The 23,121-nt window shown below is 53.0% G+C and overlaps 1 protein-coding gene across 1 annotated transcript in view; it reads right to left on the bottom strand.

Annotated features, from left to right (window-relative positions):
• Positions 1-2,898: 2,898 nt before the first annotated feature.
• LOC118991332 (2'-5'-oligoadenylate synthase 3-like) overlaps positions 2,899-23,121 on the bottom strand; it is a 38,138-nt gene continuing 17,915 nt past the window's right edge. Inside the window, 16 exon segments of the mRNA XM_037052602.1 lie at positions 2,899-3,595; positions 4,650-4,806; positions 5,417-5,652; positions 6,667-6,854; positions 8,456-8,750; positions 10,211-10,384; positions 10,523-10,664; positions 11,173-11,408; positions 12,832-13,010; positions 14,101-14,374; positions 16,168-16,466; positions 19,183-19,219; positions 20,430-20,577; positions 20,662-20,669; positions 21,578-21,709; positions 21,990-22,099. Of these exon segments, the coding sequence (XP_036908497.1) occupies positions 3,506-3,595; positions 4,650-4,806; positions 5,417-5,652; positions 6,667-6,854; positions 8,456-8,750; positions 10,211-10,384; positions 10,523-10,664; positions 11,173-11,408; positions 12,832-13,010; positions 14,101-14,374; positions 16,168-16,466; positions 19,183-19,219; positions 20,430-20,577; positions 20,662-20,669; positions 21,578-21,709; positions 21,990-22,099 (2,705 nt within the window). The 3' untranslated portion in view covers positions 2,899-3,505.

The following is a 23,121-nucleotide window of genomic DNA, read 5'->3' as shown; positions in this document are numbered from 1 at the left end:
GCCGGCTGTCTGCTGGGGTTGCTCTCAGCCCTCGGAGGCCGGCCGAGTTTCCTGGCTCACAGTTCCGCCTGGCCGGCAGCCACCAGACCTCTCCAACTGCAGGTGCAGAAAGGGCTGCTCTGATTAGATTGGGTCCAAAATTCCAGGGTAATCTCCCCTCTCGAGACCCTTAATCACACCTGCAAGTGACTTTGCCAGGTAAGTAACACAGCCGCAGGTTCCAGGGTTAGGGCATGGACGTCCTTGAAGGGGCTGACCCACCCTTTCTTGCTTCCCCAGGTCTGCTGTGGCTTTGGTGGCATGGCCCCTCCCACTGTCAGAGCTCACGGTGCTCACCTGCTGGTTCTCACCCTTCCGCGATTCTGGCCATCACTGTGGCCGAGCCTTGGGGAAGGATCTCTTCTCCAGAACTGCCTCCCACCCCCAACAGCTGAGCCTTTGTTTCTCCGGCTCCTTGTGATGACCTCGAGCTCCATCAGTGAAGCCTTGGTCCTCAGGACACGAGAAGCTGTCCTGGTGAGTCCCAGTCTCGCCCTGCAGTAAGGGGACTGCGGCTTGGCCTTGGTACCTCTCTGAGGTGCTCCATCCAGGGTGAGCACGCAGGGCACCCACCGCTGGCCCTCTCTGTTGGGCTGTGTCACTAGGATCCCCACGTCTCGCTTCTCCTTCGGTCCAGGTCCACAGCCCCTCTGGGTGGAGGCAAGCCAGCTCCCACAGGGGGAGGTCTCTTCTTTCCCTGCTCAGGCGCTCATCTGAGGCACTGATGCCAAGAACTAGACCTGAAGTGACAGCATTTCACCTGCTTCGATGTGACCAAACTCAGCAGGAAGAGCCTTGGGCCAGAGCCGCCGTGGCTCCGCAGCACACAGGCTCCAGAATGTCCACGAATTTTCTTCATCAGGGGTCTCATCTGTGTTCTGCCCATCACACTCCCCCCACACTCCCCTGGGCCATTGGCCACCAGCCAGGTGGCCCCGCTTCTGACTTGCTTTGCTTTGATGTAAGCAGGTCCTCGTTGCCAGGGTAACCGGGAGGGGCCGATGGGCCTGGGTTCCTGACTGTTCACCTTTTTAATCGGATTCTTGCTCTATTCTTGGTTCCTTCGCCTCTGTGGCTGTGAGGGAGCCCGCCCTTCCAGGTGTCTGTCCTCTGTTCTCCTCATTTTGCTGTTCTCTTTCTCTGAAGTCTTTCTAGGCTACACATTTTCTCTGGAACTTTTGGTTTTTTTTACCAGCTCCCTCCCCCTTTCCTTGTGATCTGGCAGAAACACTCAATGAATGGTGCTGTCTGCCTCACGCCAGCAGGCCTGCCGTGTCCGGCTGTCCTGTGTGTGTGCCGTGATGGGGTCGTCGATCTGGTGGGTGGCAGCCCGCCCCCCTTTGATTGCAGAGTTCCCCACCTGCACCTCATCGAATGGTTTCACGCGCTGATGATGTCAGCCTACATCACTTATTTCGTCTGAAGTTTCACGGTGGTGGTTTCTAATCTGTCGTCCTTTAAGTAGGATTAAGTTAGGATTTCCCTCTCAGTTCTGGCTGTCTCTATTCCCTGAAACACTGTTTGGACAAGAGAGGTGAGGGTCAGGGGTTTCCTACTCGATGCTGTTAGTTGCCAGTTGTTTGAAGAAAGGATTGGTGCCCTGGTCACCTCCAGCGATGGCCAGTGACTGCATGTTTCTGGGTCACCTTGAAGTCTTCCTTCCCTTTGCTCTTAAGGAACTTAAATACATACTGAATGCTGAGAAAACATCAGTAAAAAAGAAAAAAAGACAAAATGGTCCCTTTCTGCCTTTGAGGTGCCTTGGGATGTTCAGTTTATTCATGCTGGCCTTAGTCCACTACATACCAGTCACTTGGCACATGGCTGTGAACTGCCCTTCATTTTTGTTTAAGGTTAACCAGGTGTGTCCTAGTCCCTTCCTCTGGGTACACGTATGCCCTGCGAAGAAGGGACAGTGTCTTGTATTTTCCTATCCGTGTACCTCGGGCAAGTTTGGGCATCTGGGAGGCTACGGTACCAAGGCTGAGTAGATGTCAACTTGGGGAGGTCACTCTTTCAGTCTTTTACCTCAAGTCATAGCTGTTTTCTTTGTTCTCCTTCTAGACAGGAGTCGCGGTAGGTTCCAACGGCACCTGATTGACACCAGCTGGGTGTTTGACAATGGCATCCAACCTGACCCTCCTCGGAGGGAGTGCAGGCCCCACAGTGAATGGGCAAGGTCCCAACACGACTGTCCCCACTTCAGAGGCCAACTGCAAGTGGGGTCCCCAGACTACTTGTATTTCTAGCTGGGCTACAAATTCAAGTTCATGAAGTCCCTAGGACTCATACAACCCAGGAAAGTGTGACACCTGCAATTACCCCTTTGTTATACAGGACACAGGTGGACAGCGAGGTGGCGAGGCAGGCACACAGGGGCAGGCGCGGTCTGGAAGCGTCTCGAGCACAGACGCTTCCTTCCCCATGGAGTCAGGATGAGCCATCCTGACAAGACATTGACGTCTGCCAGCCGGGAGGCTCCGGTGCCTGGATGTCCCGAGCTTTCAGTGGTTTTCATCACAGAGGCACGACTGATGCCATCCTTGGCCACACGCTCGAGCTCAGTCTCCAGGGAGTTCAACTGTCTCATCATATGCTTTGCATTTCTGGCCCAATCGTTCTGGCCCGGCCGGCCCCTCCCTTGAACTCCAAGAGCCCATACCTCATTAGCATAAACTCAAGGTGGTTGGCCAGGGCTTGTTAGGCATACAAAAGACACTCCGATGCAGACATTCCAAGGGTTTTGGAAGCTCGATGCCAGGAAATGGGGATAAAGAGCCTAAAGGACAGATACACATATTCTTCTTTTAAAGATTTATTTATTTTATTTTTAGGGAGAGGGGAAGGGAGGGAGGAAGAGAGACATCAATGTGTGGTGGCTTCTCACAAGCTCCTTACTGGGGACCTGGCCCCTTCAAGAATCTTTGAAGGTAAAGCCAGAGGAGAAAGCTATGGATGGGCGGACACGAGTAGACTCAGGAGAAGACAACCTGGATATACGTATTTCAACAGTTACAATCCAAGCCTTCGGAGAGTGTGAAGGTCTTAAATGAGGCTAATTTACTACTGGCAAAGGACACCTTCTACTTGACCGGGACAGAGAAGGGTTTGTGTGGTGGGGAGGTGGGCGAGGCGGAGGGTTGTGAAAACAAGGTCGCCGAATCCCGGGAACAGAGGGGCAGGTAAAGGGCTTCACTTTCGGAAAACGGAGAGAATTCCCTTCTGAAGCTTGAAGGGAGAGGAAGGAGCTTAACTGAGAAGCTATGGATGGGAGCAAATCTTTTAAACCAGGGTCTCTCACGGAGTTTGCGAGACTTTATGAGAGGGACGTGGCGGCCTCCATTGGAAGAGGATTCGGTGAAGCGAGGGAAGGCGTGGGCAAGAATCGGTCTGGGACACGATTCCACGCAGCGAACGGGTTCTTCAAAAGCAACTGCCAGGTGACCTCCAGAAGGTTCTAGCATTTTCAGTTTAGTATTTTGTGAATTCTCAATGTGAACATCTCATCGACAACAGGATATATATCGGCCCCACAACTTCCTGGGGTCTGTATTGTCTAGAAAGAAAGAAACAAACATGTAAGAATAGTATGTGCTCTAAGCAGTTAAAACCACTGGTTAAAAGTTGGTGTGGGGGGAAGAAGGACGTGTACCCCAGAGGGTAACTATTCCTGGGGATAATTTGGGGGTACTTGCTGCCAGCCCAGACCTGGATCACTGAAGCCAACCCTGGCGTGGGGCAGGGTTCCTAGCAGAGCAGGCCATTTTGCCCCCCATGGGACATGAAGCAATGTCTTGAGACGTGTAATGATCACAACTGGGTGGATCAAGTAGGCAGAGACTTGGGATGTGGCTCAGCATGCTGTCATGCACGGGGTGGCCCCTACAGCCAAGAATCAGCTGGGCATCGGGCCCCAGATGTCCCTGGTGCCGAGGCTGAGAAACCCTGCTTTGAAAGCACCTTGAGAAAGAGCCTGGTGCAGAACCGAGTGTACCTGGTGGCAGGTGTTTTAGTAGGAGGGGCACTTTGGGCAGGTGTGAAAGACTCTGTTGGATTGCTGACCCTTCCCACCTCTGGGAGTCACTTTTGAGTCACAGGCGGCCCCCTGACAGTTCTGGGCAAGGAAATACAAGGAAATTTGCTGGACATGGCTTCTGATAAGAGTACGTACTCTCGGGTAGGTATCTTTCCCTTTCTGTTCTTCCTGCCCAGACTGTGGCCCTGCCACCTGGAGGTGCAGAGGCGATGTCTGGGGACATTGTCTGGGGACTTTGACTGACATGTAGAGGGTACAGACCAGGGACGCTGCTCCGCACCCTACACTGCCCAGGACAGCCACCAGCACAAAGAACCATCCAGCCCTCAGTGGAGAAACCGACCGTGGAGCAGGTGCAGTGGAGCTGTCGGGGAGGCCCGGGCTGCCTGCCTGAATATTTCTTGTAATAGGAAGGGGGGAAAAAAAAAAGCCCATTTGCTGAAGCTCCTGAGCTGGGCTAGCTGTCCTTCGTGGCTGCATCAACTCCAGCTGTGACAGTCAGCAGGAGCAGCTGTTTGATCTACACCTGTCACCGGGAAACCTCCAGACAAGGCTTCCTTCCGGTGGTTCTTACCGGCACGTTCCACCGCCGCATGGGCGCACCCATTCCGTCCTGGAAGCACAGAGAGGAGGACAGCCATTCCTTCGCTTCTTGCGCCAGAAGATGCCAGCACCAGCGGCGCCCTCCACCCACGTCGCCAGTAGGATCGGCTGGGTCCAAGATCACGGGCCTGGGGAGGAGGGGTGGGAAGGCATTAGAGGCACGCTGCTGAGAACCTGGGGTCTCCGCGTGGAGGGCCCATTCTCCTCTCCGCACTGAAACGGTGTTTCCTTATTGTTCAGATGTCAGGGATTCAAAGGTACCAATCCTGTGCACGGCAATTTCCTAGAATTAAATGAACATTTGTCAAAAATGTTTTGAAAGATGATGATTTAGTAGAGGCATGAAGGCATCCTGCCAACATCCTCTCCACACCAGGCTAACCGGACCACGGCGTCTAACTGAACCGAATGCGTGATGTTGCTGAGTGGGCCACAGCCACGGGAGGCAACCCGGCCCCTTGCTCTCTCTTTCTTTTCCTTTAGGAATCCACACTTTTCCTTCTGACCTAGAGAGATGAATCCCACGCAGAGACCTGGAGCTTTGGTCCTTGCTTCCCTGTCCCTTCTGGATATCATGTTCTCCTGCCTCCCTGGGGCTTTATCCCTGGAGACTTTGGGAGGTCCTGCCCGTCAGCACCCCATCCCACAGCCCCATTTCGCAAGGGGAGAATCCATGTCACTGAGATAGTCTTGCAGGGACTCCGGCTAAGAAAAGGAGGGGGGTGGTGTTCAGGGCACCTGGTTTTCCGGATCTGGGTCAGTAGGAAGTTCTTCACGATCTTGTTCTCAAAGTTGTAATTGACCACCCAGAAGATACAGAGCTGCTGATACTGTGTGACCAATTCCAGGACCGTCCGGAAACCTTCAGCTGTGTCGAAATCCGTTACCCCACTTCCCTGCTCCCAGGCGTAGATGGTGAGCAGCTCCAAGGCGTACTTGGGGGGCAGAGACCCCTTTTTCAGTTTCCTTGCACACTGAAGGAAGGGGGGGTGGTTGACAGATGACACTGGTCAAGGCAGGGAGCACACGCTATGCATTAAGGACTCCCAGAGTCACAGCAGGGCCCCCGAATCCCACATGGGTGGGACTGCTCTGGGAAACCTGGGCAGTGCAGGGTTGTAGGTGGGCACTTAGTATCCCGTAGGCAGCCCACGCAGGTTTCTTAGCTGTGCTCTGGCCATTGACGACTTTTCAGAGCCACACTCCGGCTAGCCCTTCCTAACAAACCACTGTGTGCCAATTATGGGGCCAGGCATGTACCCCCATCCTAACCTTTCCCAACCACCCTACAAGACAGGCATTATGGTGGCCATTTTCAATGAAGCTACAAGGCTTGGGGAAGTGAAGCAACCTTGTCTGAGTCACCCTGCGGCTCCGGGCCCTCAGAGCACTCTGGGGCCGGCCATGGAGTGATGTCTCTGATGTTCTGGGATGGGAACCACAGAGCTCAGTCTTTATCTTAGGCTGCAGGGAGCTGGACACAGAAAGGAGAGACGTCAGGCAAGAGCTGACATCATGTTGGGTGTTTTGCGGTCGTGGAAACACTCAGAAACTACCCTGCATGCAAGACATGAAGTAAAGGCGGACTAAACAGTCTTGGAGAAAATGCACCACCTACAGCCACAACCTGCCTTCCAGGAGATTAGCACTGGTGTCTAGGGTTTCAGCGGCAAGAGAGTCAGGCTGGCGACTTGCAGGCAAGCAAAGCCCGGTGCCATGGGCCCTTCGCAGGCTGGGTAACTTAGATTTCTGCAGGATTCCCTGCGTGTCCGAGCCAGAGCATAAATAAACGCCAGCTGGCAGCTTTGGCGGTAGGGGGCGCTCTACAACCTACACAACCTAACAGGGTTAGCGATACACATCCTCCACCGGGATCCTCGAGGTGGAGACATGGACCGATTCCCTAAGGGCAGCCCAGCCCCCAGCCTGGGAGAGTGTGGGCACCCGGAGGTCCTGGCAGGTGCTGGTTTCCCCAGACCAGTACGTACCTGTTTGTACCAGTGCTTCACCAGGCGAATTAAGTCTTTCAGTTTGGTGGGCCGGGAGAGAACGAAGTTACGCTGCAGCTCCGTGAAACAGGTTGAAAATTCTCCCCCCACCATGTTGGAGCTTTTGTACAGAGAGATGAGCTCAGTGTAGACCCTGGGGTGGGGTCTAACGCCAGCCTGCACTTGACCTAGCGTGGGGGAGACATATTTACCTTATGCCTTCATATGTACAGAAAGTAAACAGCTTTGAAAATACTTTTTGACAAATGTAACGTAATTCTAAGAAATTCCGTCGAATTCTATTACTGTATGTCTAAGATATTGGGAGCATCACCAGGGTACTGAAGTACTTAAAGAATAGGATCTATGTGAGTACCAGTGGTATTATTAAAATACTGTCTGGTTTTGCACTGTCCAGTGTGGTAGCTGTCAGCCAATGGGGCTGTTTGCAATCAAATTAATGAAAGGGAAATCAAATTAAAAATGTAACTTCTCAGTTGCACTAGCCCCATCTTGAGCTCTCACTAGATATAGTGCAGAGGTATAGAATAGTCCTACATCACAGAAAGACCTTTTGGACAATGCTGGACAAGAGTTTGCTAACTATGGCCCGCAGGCTAAATGTGGCCCACTACTTGTCATTGTAAATAAAGTTTTATTAAAATTGTCATCCCATGTGCCAATGCGTTATCTATGGCTGTTTTCAGACTACAATGGCAGAGTTGTGTAGTTGTGACAGAGACTGTCTGGCCCTAGGAGCTGAAAAGATTTGCTATCGTGCTTAAAAAACATTAGCCAGCCCCCCAATCTATACTGATATTTTCTCTTAAAAAGACAGACACTAAGAACCCTTCAGAGGGAAGGCACTAGGCTCTTTGTGATTTGGATTCAGAAATTGCCTGAGATGGCCTTGGTTTCTTTCATTCCCCCTTTATGCTTCTGGCACCGATCCCTTGAATTTGTAAGGGACATCTTCGCCTAAGATCGACGTTGAACACCCAGATTTCTTGTCTCTGTTTCAGAATCCCTCTCACAGCCTGTTCTTTCATTCCTTTCGCTAATACCTGAGGCATTTTTTTCTGTAAACGTGTACGGAGCTCCCGTGTGCCCCATTCTTGGACAGGTACTGTGAATGACACTGCGTGAGAGCAAGATGGGAGTCCTGGACGTCTTGGGACACTTGAGTAAGGAAGGAAAATGTATACAGGTGTCAGGTTCAGTAAGGGTCCCCTTATTCAAGGGGGACACACCCTGAGATACCCTACACGCTATGTATGTTCCTATACACGCAGACTGCCTCTCTCTGGTGTGTCTGAATTGTCAGCATCACTCATCTTGCGCTTTGGGGACATTCCTGAGTAAAACAAGGGTGGCTTGAACACAAGCACTGTGACGCCATGGCAGTCGGTCTGATGACCCAGGTGGCTACTAGGTGACCAGTGGGCGGGGAGTATGCAGATACTGGACAGAGGGAGGAGTCACAGCCTAGGCTGGACGCTGCACGATTTCATCACGCTATTCAGAACATGATGCAATTTAAAACTTATGCGTTACTTATTTCTGGAATTTTCTGTTTCATTTCTTCGGACCACAGTTGATCACAGCTAACTGAAACCGTGGATAGCGAAAGCCTGGGTTAGGTGGGAGGCTACGGTATTGCTGCTGTTATTAATGCCACCTGCTGGGGGCGCTGGAGCCACGGCCGGTTGTTAGGTGGCTTTTCCTCCGCCTTCTCCGGCCCTTGTCCCTATTCGTCCTGCTCCAGGAGCTAAGGCGTGGGGAGTCTCACCTAGCGCGTTATATGCGGGCAGCACGTCGAAGTCCACGCTGTCGCTGAGTTCTTTGGATTTGAGGGAGAAGCTCAGCACCCTGGGAGCATTCCATTTAGAAATCTCAAACTTCACTTTGAACTTCTGCTCGAGGGCTTCTCGCTGCTGAAAGGCTTCCAGCTGGTTTCGGATTTCCTGGATGACCTTGCTTCTCTCGGTTTTTTGGGAGGTGTAGCTTTGCAGCGAGTCGATGAACAGGACGATGTCAGCGTCGGAGCCCGTCTTCAGGGCTGTGCCTTTGCTGGTCGACCCTCCCTGGTGGGCACGGGAGGGATGAAGCGGGGTCGCTGCACCATGGCCCCCCCCACCCCGGGGCCCCCAGCGGTTGGACTAATTAACGAGGTTGCCCCACCCAACCCCCCGGGGTAGATTCCAGGTTGGGGTCCAGGGAGGGCTGAGGCCAAAGCGCACCCTTTCATTTTTCCCACCAAAAGACTCACAGGGTTCCAAAGATGGTCATTCTCACACCCTTTGCTTATTTATACCTGAACAACTGACTGGTTAGCTATACACAACCTTCCTCTCAAGTCAGCTTCCTAAAGATGGCTCCCAATAAGGATTTCACTTTCGATTATTTTTTTTGCATTTTCTTAAAAAAAATTTTTTATTGTTCAGTTACGGTTGTCCCCATTTTTTCCCTATTACTCTTTCCTGTCACTTTGAATTTTTGCGACCTGGAGGAAACCCGCCTAGATGCAGCCATGATCTCATCTCATTGAAAGTTCTCATCTGTTCCCCGATCCATCCATTTTCTCCCGCAGTCTGTGCATCGCTGGGTGAATTTTCATAATTCAGGTACACACGGGTTGGCAGACATTTGGTAAAGGGCTTCTCTACTTCCTTCCTCCCTCCTCTCTCCTCCTCCTAGGCCACCCCCCCCCCATCCCTTCGACAATGCGGTGAAAGCGTGAAAACCATTCTTGGCTCACTGGCCCTGCTTTTCAACCCCTACATGAGCTGCCAGGCTCCTTGTCCCCGAGAAGCACAACCCCTCGGCTGACGGGTAATAAATGCTTGGCTCTGCAGGACAGGGATGAGAGGAGGATGTTCTGTTTCCTGTCTACCAATCCTCAGTCAACCCCTGTTCCAATCCAATTCATTCAAGCAGACAGAAGGAAGAGTAACAACCCATGGCCTTTGGGCCACGGACAAGAACAACCCAGTCCACAGAATCTCTAGCTCAGTGGGGTGGGAGGGATCAGTCCCGTCACCGAAACAAGAGTGAGGTCACCCTTTGGTTCCATATACACCGAGCTTGGCATCTGCGGTGGTTTGGACGGGAGTTCCCCAAAGGTATGTCCGCTGGGAAAGCGTGAATGTGATCTTATTTGGAAAAAGGGTCTTTGTAGATTTAATTAAATTCGAGTTCTGTGGGCCCTAAATCCAATGGCAGAGACGAGAAAGGGAGAAGACTCGGAGAGAAGGCACTGGAAGATGGAGACAGAGATCTGAGGGATGCCAGGATCTGCAAGCCAAGGATGCCAGCAGCCTGGGGACACTTGTCGAATCAAAACTGTGTTGTTGACGACCTACGCTGTCCATCAGCACCACCCCACCCCGAAAATCAAAGTCAGCATCCTCGTTACCGTCTGCCCCAGCTTCCTCTCCTCCTCCCTTTGCCCTCCAACCTCTGCGATGGGACGAGCACTTCAGAGCGACAGAAAACTGCTCAGCATCCCACCAGCAACACCCCCTGAGAGAAAGGCCAGGCTCACCTTGACAGACTTCTGAACCTTTGTAGTTGAATGCCGAAAGCATTGTTCCTTGAGGAACGTACAGATGATGTCAACGGCACTGCTCATCTGATTTAGGAAGGTTTGGTTGGGCTGCAGAAATTTCTTGATGAACGCATCCAGACGGTGGCCCGGGGTCTCGTGCAGTGGCGTTGGCTGGGGAAGGTGACAGAACCCCACGTCGAGTAAGACTGCAGCCACTCGCGGTGAGACTGTAGGGGGTGTTGGGAAGCGCCCCCGACCCTCCGCAACCCCCGAAGCAGGACACAAGCTGTATTTGGAAAGCCCTCTTACCAGAACATTCCAAGATGGTCCAGGTGGCTCATTCAGGCTGTAAGAAGACAGCCAGAATGGAGCCTCTTCTTTTAGCAGCTGCCAGCACGTCTTGTCTATGCCCACGTTGTTGGTTGGGTCGGTTGGGTCCAAGATTACTGGCCTGTGAAGTCCATGAGATTAAAAAAAAAAAAAAATCCCTAGGGCTGCCTATGGGAGGAGAAATTAGTTGTGGGGAACTGGACTTCTGGAAGCCTGGATTTTTACTCTTGTAGGTTCTCTCAATTGCTAAGGCAATTGGGCTAAGCAACAACAGCAGCCTCTCTGGTCCTGTGTTCTCTGCTTGCCAGAGACGGCCCATTAATAACGTAATAAAAGGGCCTCTTCCTGCTGACCTTTCTTCTCTCTTAGCCTCTTCTAGAAAGGGAAGTACCTCTCAAGTGTTTGTTTTGGGCGTAAACATCGATGATGGTTCGGGACGTGAAAAGCATCAGTCAAGTTTCTCTCCCTCAGACAGACCTCTCGTTGCCTCCCTACCCCACGCTGCTGGCGTTCTCCGGGTGCACCCTGGGCTGAAAGGGGCAGGGCTGGGCTCTCCTGCTGATGGGGCATGGTCTGGCATGCAGAATGAAGAGGTGAAGAGGGAGAACCAGCGAAGCCGCGTAGCGTACCCTGGGGATCGGATCTGGTTCAGGATGACGTTCCGGACGGTCACATCCTCAAAGTTGTAGTTGACCATCCAGTAGACACACAGCCCCTCTGGCTCCTTGATTAGCTCCAGGACAGTTCTGACGCCTTCGGCTAGATCAAAGTTTTCCGCCCCACAGCCCTGTTCCCAGGCGTAGACCGTGAGCAGCTCCAGAGCATACGAGGGCGGCAGGGATGCGTCCTGCACTTTTTCCTGGCACTGTGGGAGAACAAAGGGGCGTTAGCTCATTGGGGGACCCAGTTCTTCCCACGTCAGGGGTCTAAAATCGAGACACCAGATATCTCTAAGAAGTCCCTGTACCCAACCGGGGACTACAATGACACCACAGCTAAAAGTCGACAGACTGACAATATCAAGTGACGACAAGGGTGTGGAGCTCCTGAAAGTGTCCCCCACGTTGCTGACAGGAGTGTGATTGGGGACGAACACAGGTGGTGCTCAAATTACCCGACAAACCCACCCCAAGTCGAAAATATCACCAGATGCATTAAAAATGCATCTAATGCAACAAACCCACCGGATAGCAGAGCTTAGCCTAGCCCTCCTTACCTGTGCTCAGAGTGCTTACAGTTGGGTAATGACCTTGACTTTCATTTATCTCCAGAGTCATTGTCTTTCTTTTCTTCTCATGGGAAGTGGGAGACAGATGGGCATTTTGCAGACAGGATGGGGTGTGAAAACATAAAGCATGGTCTCCAAAAAGCAAAGCCTGGCCACACAGCACACTGTCGAGTGTGGGTTGTCTACCCTGGTGACCCAGAGGTAGGCTGGGAGCGGGGGCTCTCCAGCACTGCCCAGCACCACAGGAGGGCACGCACTGCCTATTCCCAGGCCAGGGAAAGATCAACATTCGAAATACGGTGTCTATGGGATGCTCATCACTTTCTCACCACCGTGGCAAAAAAAAATCTTAGGTCAAACCATCAGAAGCCAGGGCCCATCTATATGTGGCAGTAGTTCCTAGAGTTAAGTATGCACACAATCCTCATCGGGTACACATACATGCATACCTATATGCCATGTGCATGTGTACACACATGTATGTTTTCACAGACATATATCTTATAACCCAGCAGCTCCACTCCTTCGTCTACCCACGAGAAAGGAGAGCTTCAGTCCACAAAGCACACCTGGGGCAATGTCCGTAGTCACCTAATTCATAATAGCCCCAATGTGGAAATGCCCCAGATGTCCCTCAGCGGCAGAATGGATCCATGTGTGGCGTGGGCCCACCGTGGGACAGCACAAATGGAACATGACAACCACGCGTACCAGCATGGACATGCCTCTTGGGCATGATGTTGAACGGAAGACGGCAGACGCCAAGAACGTACAGCACAGCTCCATTTCCCTCTGGTGAAAAACAAGCCGAGCGCATCTGTGGTGGCACGCTGCCGGGACAGTGGGTCGTCTGGGGGAGTATTAACCTGGAGTGGGCTTGAGTCCCCTAAGGCAGGCTCTTGGGGGCCAGGAAACGGGCTCTATTTTGATCTGGATGTGGCTTAAAAAATACATAAAAATGTACATCATCCGGGCGGTTGTTGTACCGCGCCTGCTTGTTAGTTGATCTTGAACCAGAGGCCATGGGGTGTTGGGCAGAGATGTACAATTGGACACTCACCTGTTGATACCAAGCCTTTATCAAGAGGATCAAGTCCTTCAGCTTCCTGGGACGGTCGTTAAAAAATTTCTGCTGGAGTTTTGTGAAGCAGACTGAGAACTCACCAGGGCTGGCTTTCGTCATATCCAGGGATCTTTTGAGCTCTCGGTAGGTCCAGAGGCTGGGCTTGTCACTTAAGGCTGGTATGGAAGAGAAGAAGGACTTCCTGTGATCCTGAAAGTGACCCCCCACTGTGAAGGTCAGGTGCAGATGGATGGCCACACTTTGTCTCTTCAGCTCGAATCCAGCCCTTGTTTAAGGCAGGCACGTACTCTCAACGCTTACCCTCCTCCTATAGGGCACGAGTATTAGCTGTTTCCAGCCTGATCTTACAGTTGGCAAAAGTGGGTAAGGGGTGGGACCAGGATAAGAACTCCGGACTGCCCACCTTCCAAACTGGTCATCTGTCAGTGAATGTGAGCCATCAAAGTGTGTGTGTGTGTCCACCTTAAAGGCACCCTGGCCTGGGGCTTAGAAGACCTGGGCTTTGATTCTAGTGCTGTAAGCAACTGGCGGTGTGGCCCTGGGGACATTCCTTGTCTTCAGTTTCCCCATTTGCTCAATGAGGGGTGGAGTTTGAGCTCTGGCATTCAAGTTTGTGATTGTGTATGTGTATGTACCTGAGCCTGATCCTAAACTTGACCTATGTCAACTCTTTTCCATTCATTCCTCCATCCATCCATCCAATTACTGATCCACCCACTCATTCAATCATTTGTCTGTCCATCTCTCATGCGTGCATGCATCCAGCCGTCCAACCAACCAGGCACCCCCCTGGAAGGTCCTCGCCTGCCCAGAAGGCAGCCCCCCAATGCCCACTCCAGCTGCACCTTCCCCATACATCTGCCCCACCCTCTCTCTCTAACCAACGCCTGTTCTAGTCTAAATTCCCAGACGGGCAGTAGCACCGTGGAGTTGGTTTGAAATACAGAATCCTGGGCCCTACACCTGGTCTCCTGAACCAGAACCTGCCTTTTCATAAGGTTCCCAGGTGATCTGTGTGCCTGTCACAATTTGAGAAGCTCTAGAGTTTAGAACATTTTCCCCCGACGTCGATGAGGAGGTTGGGGAGGAGTCCCCGAGAAGAGACCACTTCTCTTGAAGGCCTACGGTCCCCCACTTTGCAAATCATCAAAGCTCTCTATCCACCACGCTTTTCTTTGACTTTGCTCTCTCAACACACCCCTGGGGCACCCATGCTCCCCGCCACATGCACCCAGGAGGGCTCACCCACAGCGTCGAAGGCGGGGAGCACATCGAAAGTGACGCTGTGCCACACTGTGGACAGCTGGATGGTGAGCCCCCCGCCGGGCCTCTTCATCTCCATCTTGGCCGCCAGCTTCTGTTGGAGCTCGGAGGCCTTCAGCCGCTCGCAGATTTTGTTGAGGATTTCATGTTGGCTTTTGCTCTTCAGGTCCTGGAACTGCCCAAGGTCACTGATGAAGATGACCAGGGTACCGTCGGAGTTGCCCCTTAAGACTGTTTTTCGGCCATAGGAGCCACCCTGCCAGTGACAGAGAAGGAGGTGTGAGACTCTGGGCACTTTGGGGGGCGGGTCACGGGGCTCCCCGGTAGGCAGCAGTATTTCTTAATTTGAGCAAAAGCCCAGAATGTCACCAGACTCTTAAAGTTGAATGGCGGGCGGCCATTTGTCTGCCCAAAGGCCAGGCTGCCCGTGGCAATGCCTTCAGACTAGCCCCACGCTGGAGGGAACTCCAGTGGCCAGCAACACTTGGGCGGACAAATGTGGTGTATCCGACCCAGTGGAATAGTCCACGCCACGAAATGACACACAAAACCCGCCTGCAACAACGGACCTTTCGTCCACAGGGTGGGTCAAAGAAGCCGTACACTAAAGCCACGCAGCGCGTGCGTTCCTTCGTACAGGGTGACCCTGGTCTGGGTTACCCAGCCTTATTAGCACTGCATGGCCCATTTGCCAGAAAACCTCTCAGTCCCAGGCAAGCTGGGATGGCTGCTCACCTTACATATATACGGAGTTTAAAAACTGGCAAAATGAATCTTTGCTGTCGAAAGTCAGGAGAGTGGCCGCCTGGGGTCAGGGGTAGCAGCAGGACAGGAAGTCCAGGGGCTCTGAGGAGCTGGGGATGTTCTGCTTCTTGATTTGGGTGTAGGTTACACACTTGTTTGTGGCAATACAGACAGACTGCACACTTAGCTTTGTGCACTTCTCTTTTTGTATTTTTTCTATTTCTAAAGATTTTATTTATTTATTTTTAGAGAGAGGGGAAGGGAGGAAGAGAGGGAGAGAAATATCAATGTGTGGTTGCCTCTTGTGCACCCCTACTAGGGACCTGGCCTGCAACCCAGGCATGTGCCCTGACTGGGAAATGAACCGGCGACCCTTTGGTTCACAGGCTGGTGCTCAATCCACTGAGCCACACCAGCCAGGGTCTGTATTTTAATTTAACTAGAAAAAAAGTAATATTGAGAGGCAGGATGGTAGGTGGTTAAGAGTACATGCTCCTGCCTGGGCTTAATTCCCCAGCTCTCTGGCTATTGAATAACTTCCCTGTGCCTCAGTTTCCACATCTGGACCAAAGCCAGAGACACCAAGTCTCTGAATATCTTTCCTGCTGGGGCTAGTGGGTGTGTGCAAGGGCAGAGAGGTGAGTCTCCAGTGCTGGAGAGCATGGGGGTGGGGAGGGGGTTTTCCAACCCCCTCCCCACCCCCGGGGTCCTGGCACCTTCCCAGCACCCTTTCTTCCCCGAAGGCCCAGAATCTTTAGCCTCAGCCCTGGGGTTTTGCCCATAGCAATATATCCATTCCTGACTGGTGAGAGCCCCCAAACACCTCTTGCTGGAAAACCAGAGGGCAACTTTTGGGTATAGTTACACTGGAGTCCCTTAGCCTCAGTTTACTGCTCTGTAAATGGGGAGGATAGAAACAATAACAGTAAGTAATCACAGCTAATTTACTGAGCACGAACTATGTACCAGGCCTAGAACTAAGAATGTGATACACTCATGCCTCATAACTCTTCCAGGTGGGTATTATTCTGCTTCTATTTTACAGATTCAGAGGCTGAAGCACAGAGAGGTTAAGCAACCCACCCCAGGTCACACAGCAGTAAGGGGCAGAGCCGGCTCCCGAGCCTGTGTTCCTAAACTCAGCACCACATCTGGTCCTCGCACCCAAGGGAGAGGGATGACAAGATGATGTGGGGTGTACCCAGGGCTGGGCACACAGTAGGTGCTCAGCACCAAGTCACTCTGCCTTTGGGGAACCAGGGGATATCCTGGCTCCCAGAACCCCTGACCCCAGCCCTGACTCACTTTGGCTACACCTGTCACCGTGGGGAGGTCCTTGGCTTCCTGCAGGGCAGCACAGATGGCATCCACGGCCGTGTCGATCTGTCTCTGACAGCCATCAGAGGGTATCAGGAAGTTCTGGATGAACTCGCCCAGTTCCTTCGCAGGCACTGAGTTCACGGTTGTTGGGGAGGCAGTGAAGATCCAGTTTCCCATTATTCTTGCTGGCTGCTGAGGTGACAGCTGGTGGCAGAGCGGTGAGCAGAGGAGAAAGAGCAGCTGTAGGCTGAGTCTGAATGCAGAAATGCCCAGGAGCCAGGAAACTGAAACTCACCAGCTGGCCCTGCTGACTTCCTCAATCTCAGTCAAAGTCTTCAATTCCCAAGTCCCGCCCACCCCTGGCTCGGGTTACCTGCCTTTCAGCTGTTCTGGAGGAGTCCTCCTCGCCTTGAAACTCGCAGCCTCTTGGGCCTGTTTATCAGGGCTTGGCATGCGCTAGACCCGCGTCCTGGAGCACGCTGCCTGCCTTTTTTTTGGTGGCTTGTTTCCCCCTCTGTAAAACCGTGGTGCGTCTTCGACTGGATGAATGCGAGAATAAAATAATACCTGCCATGTACTTAGAACAGGGTCTCGCAGATGGCCACGGCTCTGTGTCTGTTAAGCAAATGACATTTTATAGGGCCAGAGGTCCTTTGTGGAGGCTCATCCCCCTCGCCCCCCCCCTGTTCCCGGGGACCTGAGAATTCAGACTAGGTGAGAGCAGCAAGGAGGAGACCCAGAGAGGTGACCAACGCGCTCAGGGATGCACAGCAGTACCGGGACTGAGCTGGACTTGGGTCNCGTCCTGGAGCATGCTGCCTGCCTTTTTTTTGGTGGCTTGTTTCCCCCTCTGTAAAACCGTGGTGCGTCTTCGACTGGATGAATGCGAGAATAAAATAATACCTGCCACGTACTTAGAACAGGGTCTCGCAGATGGCCACGGCTCTGTGTCTGTTAAGCAAATGACATTTTATAGGGCCAGAGGTCCTTTGTGGAGGCTCATCCCCCTCGCCCCCCCCCTGTTCCCGGGGACCTGAGAATTCAGACTAGGTGAGAGCAGCAAGGAGGAGACCCAGAGAGGTGACCAACGCGCTCAGGGATGCACAGCAGTACCGGGACTGAGCTGGACTTGGGTCCCAGAGCGGTCGGCAGGTGGGCGCTTCCGTGTGCCCAGTTGCTTTCTCGGCACACACGGAAACCTGCAGGGCCTTCTCGGGCACTTACCCCACCCAGCAAGGGCAGAAAACGGCCTCAGAAGCTCACAGTTCAGAGGAGAGACGTGAGTGTAACTCCTCTTCCCTCTTCCTACGAAGGGGACTCCGAAGCAGACATCCCTGGGGGTGGGAAGAACAGAACCTTTCTCTGCCACGATGATTAACTTTGTATGTCAGCTTGGCTGGGCCATGGTACCCAGCTATTGGGTCAAATATTATTATAGGTCTTTCTGTGAAGGTTTTTTTAAAAAATGAGATTAACATTTCAATCAGTGCACTTTGAGTAAAGCACATGGCTCTCTAGTGTGTGGGTGGGACCCCTCTAATCAGTTGAGGGGCTCAATGAGAAAAAGGTGGACTCTGCTCAAGAAGGAGGGAATTCCACCAGCAGACGGCCTTCAGCCTGGAGCTGCAAGATCAGCTCTTCCCTGGGTCTTCCTCCTGCCAGCCTGCCCTGCAGAACATGGACTGGCCAACCTCCGTAATGGCATGAGCCAGTAAGTCTCTAGGTCTAGACCTCCACATCCTATTGGTTGTTTTGTGTGTGTGTGTGTAGGACCTTGACCGCCACACCCGCCCATTAAGGGCCCTTCCCTGACTGTCACTGTAATAACCAGAGGTCAGCTGGGCAGGGGACAGGAGGCTCCTTTGTTAGGTGAACACAGGGAGGTTCAGAGAGGTGGAAACACCTGCCCAAGGTCACACAGCTACTCAATTGTCTGGCTAGGTTCTAATGCCACGCCGCCTGATTCCAAAGCCTGTGCTTTCTTTATTATTTTTTAAAGACCTGATTCTGCAGTAATTGGAAATACTGAGCAAATTTACACGATGCGTACAAAGAATGCCCTGGTGTCCTCGCCCAGAAGATTTTACATTTGCCTCTCATTCTGTACACACGTCTCATCACTATAATTATTACTAAAGAATCTGAGGGCATTTGCAGATATTATGCCCCTTTACTCTTTTTTTAAAAATACTTTTTTTCCCCCAAGCAGTTCTAGGTTCACAGCCAAATTGGGCTGAAGGCTCAGGGGTGTCCTATGTACTCCTCGTCCCCACACAGTGGGACGTTTGTTACAACCGATGAACCTACATTGGTTCACAAACCTACGACACACAGTAATTACCCAGGCCCCTAAGAACAAGGCTGCTTCCTCTCTGTCTCCCTGCGCAGGTCCCTCCCCCACACCCTCACCCACCGAACAGACGTTCACAGTGCCTGTGCCAGGAATGCCGTCGAGGACGCTGCCCCTCGGCCCTGGGCATCCATTCCTCCTCGTGCTCCATGGGGTGGGAGGCAAGACGTCACTTCTTGGATGCCCCTGCAGCCAGAGTCTTGCTGTAACTTAGATTGTTTTGGAGGAGACACGCGGAAGCTGCCCTCCTGCAGCCCTGGTGGCGGCCAAGTCCTGAGAGGTGCCTGTGGCTGCCGGAGTCCGTGTTCCTGGGTCTGGGCCCCAGCTTGGTGGGTGTGAGGCAGCGGGGGCGGCTGCAGTGACATTGGCAGAAGCAGCAGCAGCAGCCTCCGGACCTTCGATCCAGCCACGCTGGTCTAACATTGGAAATACCCATGCTGTGGTAGCTCCAGCCTCCTTCCTCCCATCTGGGGGTTTAGATGGAATCCCGTTTGACAGCCGGTTCCTGGAGTGCTTTCTGCTGTCTGTGCTGATCCTTCACTGAGAGGGACCCTGTCACTGGGCTGGAGGTCAGGAGTCACCCCTGACCCTCCAGCACAGACTTGGTGGGTTTGCACAGGAGGGCGGAGGGAAGCAGGGCACTGACTCACATTTAGGCTCTGGGGGTGGAGGATCCCACTGGTGGCACTGTAGCAGGGCAGGAGACACGACAGGAACTCAGTAAAAATCTGAGAAGGCACCTAGTGTACGGCATGAAGATGTGTAAACTTGGGGGCGGGGCGAGGGAAATGGGAAAGGTGAACAAAAGTAGCCTCCGGTGAAAAGGCATCCAATGACATGTCCAAGGAGAAGGACAGCATGACATGAGTGTCCCCACCCCCTCTGTCTGTCTGTGGCAGGCAAAAGTAGCCGATCTGGGCATGCTGTCCTTCTAGCAGCTGAGCTCAGAGAGCTTCTCAATAGGCCAGACGTACAATGTAGATCTGTGGGTACTTCTTTCTCTATCCAGGCCAGACATTGCCAATCAATCACGGCACTCGTGCCATTGCTTCCCTATACTGCATTCATGGCAGACATCACTAGTCGATTGGGTCACTTCGCAGCTTCATATTCATTCTTCACAATCCTTTGAAACATAGGGCTTCAGGCAGCCACAACCAGCTGAGTGTGGCTGACAATTAGATAAAAGGTCTACAATCTCTGAAAAGTTCCTAGAGTGGGGAAGAAGGGGCAGCCACTGGGAGTCAGAGATGGGTTTCAGCAGGAGGAAGTGTGTGAACTGGTATGGGTGGGCAGAGAGAAGTCAGGGAGGAGGAGGGCATTCTCGGCGGGGGTGGGATGCAGCTAGAGCAGAGAGGGGGTCCTGAGCATGAAGGAGAAGCTAGAAACCCAGGCTGGTGCCCACCCACGGAGTCTGGACTCCCACGTGTAGGCCGCCAGGGCAGGGGGGTGTTTGGGACATGTAGTGCCCATCGGATACAAGGGGAGACTCAGTGGGGCTGGGTGAGCAGAGTGGGCTGCCGGGAGGAGAGCGCCAAGCTGGGAGGCAGGGTCCTCAGTCAGGAGGCCGGACTGAGGAGGAGAGTGAAGTCACCAAGTCTCTCTGTCATATACACACACACACATCTGGCGGGGGACCCTGAGTTTCCCCACACCGAGGGCTGGCATCCATCTGTCCATCACGTATGACCCCTGATTTTCTGGCCTTCACACAGCAGCCTGGGGAAGGTTACAGAATGTGTTGGTTACCCCTTCCCTTCCCAGAGAAACTCAGTGTGAGCAGACAGGACACAGAGGCACAGGGGCCCATCTGGGCCAGGGCTGGGCCCTGCCCCCTTGGGGGAAGCACACTCCTCCCCCACAAAGGGTGCTCCCTGCTGTTCCGCAGGTCTCTCACTTTCACTGGCCACGGCAGGATGGGGGTGCCCTCTCTGTCCATGCAGCATGGGGCGGGTGTGTAGGCTACAGCTTCCTCTGCCAGCAGGTCCCAGCGGGCACTGTGGCCCAGGACGCCTGTCGGGTCAGCCAGGTCCAGGATAATGGGCCTGCAATTCCCATCCAAGGTCAGTCATGTTCCTGGCAACATCTGGGTAGCCACCTGCAAGATCGCTTGAACTATTCTCCTTCACCCAACACTCTGTAGGGGGCAGGGACAGGGGGGCAGGGGCAGGGGTAGAGCCAAGAGACTCCTCAGCGCTCCAAGAACACACTCGAGGACCGAATGGAAAATAAACTATGCTCACAACCCCTTATGTTGCCTGTATTCAGGGCAGACATTACTAATCAATCACAGTGCTCAGGCCACCCTTGCCAGGCCTGAAAGCAAAGCAGGCATTATTAATCGACCACAGCACTGGTTCCACCACTCTCCCTGCATCCGTGGTCCCTAACAGATGAGGCCACTCTTTTCAGCTGAGCCAATTCACAACCTCAGTGTCTTTTTCAACACATCACTCTAACAAGCCACTACCCACGGACTGGAGATACATCACACACTTGTTACCTCTGTAGCATGCGACAGGTGGGCAAAATCCCTCCCAAATGGGACACACATATGTTACCTGGTAGGTTCACAGGCAGGGTTGCCAGACTTAGCAAATACACATCAAGGATGGCCAGTTAAATGTGAGTTTCAGATAAAAAGCATGAATACGATGTTCTTTTAAAAGCATATCCCAATGACTGCATGGGACATTCTTATACTAAAAAGTTACTCATTATTTCTCTGAAATGCAAACTTAACTTGGAGTCTTGCATTTCACCTGGTAACCCCTATTCCCAGGTGACCGGGAGACGGACTGCCTGTCCCTTAGCTGCGTAGGATATTACCTCTAGGAAGGAACTCAGTTCTAGAAAGTGGACTTTCTTGCCTCTGCTCTGTGCCCCCAGGAAGTGGGGAGAGACAGTGACTAGGGACCTTGGATCTGACACTCCGGGAGGGACATTGGGGGGGGGGAGGAGCACTGAACCTGGCCTTCTGAAGCTGCGTCCTCAGGAAGTCTCTGATGGCCTCTTCCTCACAGTTGTAGTTGACTGTGTCCTCACAGTCCAGTAGATGCAGAGCTGGCGGTATTGGGTGACCAGCTCCAGAACAGTGTGAAAGCCCTTGGCCATGTTGAACCCGGGGTCCTGCCCGCCCTGCTCCCAGGCGTACACTGCCAGGAGTTCCAGCCCGTGCTGGGGGGCAGACAGCCTTTCCCCTTGGGCTTCTTGGTGCACTAAGAAATGAGGAGAGAGATGGGGTGCTGGCCCATATTGACAATGAAGAAGTATGGGAGGGACTGTCCCGGAACCGGACACCACCCCAAACTTTCACTGAGTGCCTCCTCTGTTAGACGCCTTGCCCTGCACGATCCCACAAACTCTTGTGACGTAGTAATGTCGGCCCTATTTTACAGATAAGAAAGCTAAGATCCTGTGGCAAAATCTGTCTCTCCTGGCGGTACCAATGCTTCACCAGTCGGATCAGGCTCTTCAGCTTGGTGGGGTGGGAGACGATGAAGTCCCACTGCAACTCCGTGAAGCAGCAGGAGTACTCGCCCGCGTTGCTGCGGTTGCGGATGAGGTCTGCGTAGACGCAAGGGTGGGGGCCTGGAGCCCGAGCCCAGCTGGCCTGGAGACAAGGAGAAAGCCACCCTCACCTCATTTCTGAGAGTCACAGAGAAGCCAATGAAAGAGCTTCTGAAACCTCCCACTCAGGTGCTTCCCGGAGTGGTCTGGGATCCACTGGAGGCCATGGGTGTTTGTAGGTGGGGCACAGATTGACCCAGCGCCGCATCTCTGGAGAGGCAGGCTCCTACTGCCTGTTCTGCCTCCTTTCAACCCACCTGCTTACCCCTCATGCACAAAGTCTCGGCTGGGAGCTAACATACCTTGGGTGGTTCCCTGCCTCCTCCTTCTAACAGGAGGCCCTGCAGAGGACAAAATTGTGTGTGGGGAGAGGCGACACCACGCTGGTCCCAGTGCCCCGAAAGGCATTCTGTGATATCCAGGCTCTGGCCCCTGAACCGAGGAAGTGAACATATTCAGGCACATTTCTGGATCAATCTCTCCCTTGCTACTCATTTTGGCAAAACGCAGGAACCAAATCCATTGACATCGGGGGGGATTTCCTCACTCCGCAAACTCTCCTGTCCAGACTCAGAACTGAATAGATGCAAAGAGATTTGCGTCTCTTTTGTTCAGGGATTTGTCCTTCGTGTCTGGAAGTGTGCAAGGCACATAGTAGGGGCACTTATTAGGCTGATTGAATGGGTTTGTGGCGGGTGGGGGAGGTGCACTGAGACACTTGGATGTCCCTGTTGTCAGATGAAGACACTGGGGCTCGAGGTAGAGGAGTCTCTTGTTCAAGGTCATCCAGCATGCTGTTGGAATTGATGGGACTAGAACCCAGCTCAGGGCCACTGACCACCCATGTAGCACCTTTGTGTGAATTGGAAAAAAGGCGTCCTTTTTTCCAGACACTTTGAGGGAAAGTTGGGATAAGCATACACGTCCACAACGCCTATGATGTGAATAGGTGCACAACCTCCACACCACCCCCGGCAGCCCTGCCTCCGTGTTCCCCCTTCTCAGGACTGCGTCTCGGC

Source organism: Sturnira hondurensis, unplaced genomic scaffold, assembly GCF_014824575.4.
Source record: "Sturnira hondurensis isolate 20B ecotype Veracruz unplaced genomic scaffold, ASM1482457v3 Scaffold0007406, whole genome shotgun sequence".
Lineage (NCBI taxonomy): Eukaryota > Metazoa > Chordata > Mammalia > Chiroptera > Phyllostomidae > Sturnira > Sturnira hondurensis.
This window is presented reverse-complemented; position numbering and strand designations above follow the sequence as displayed.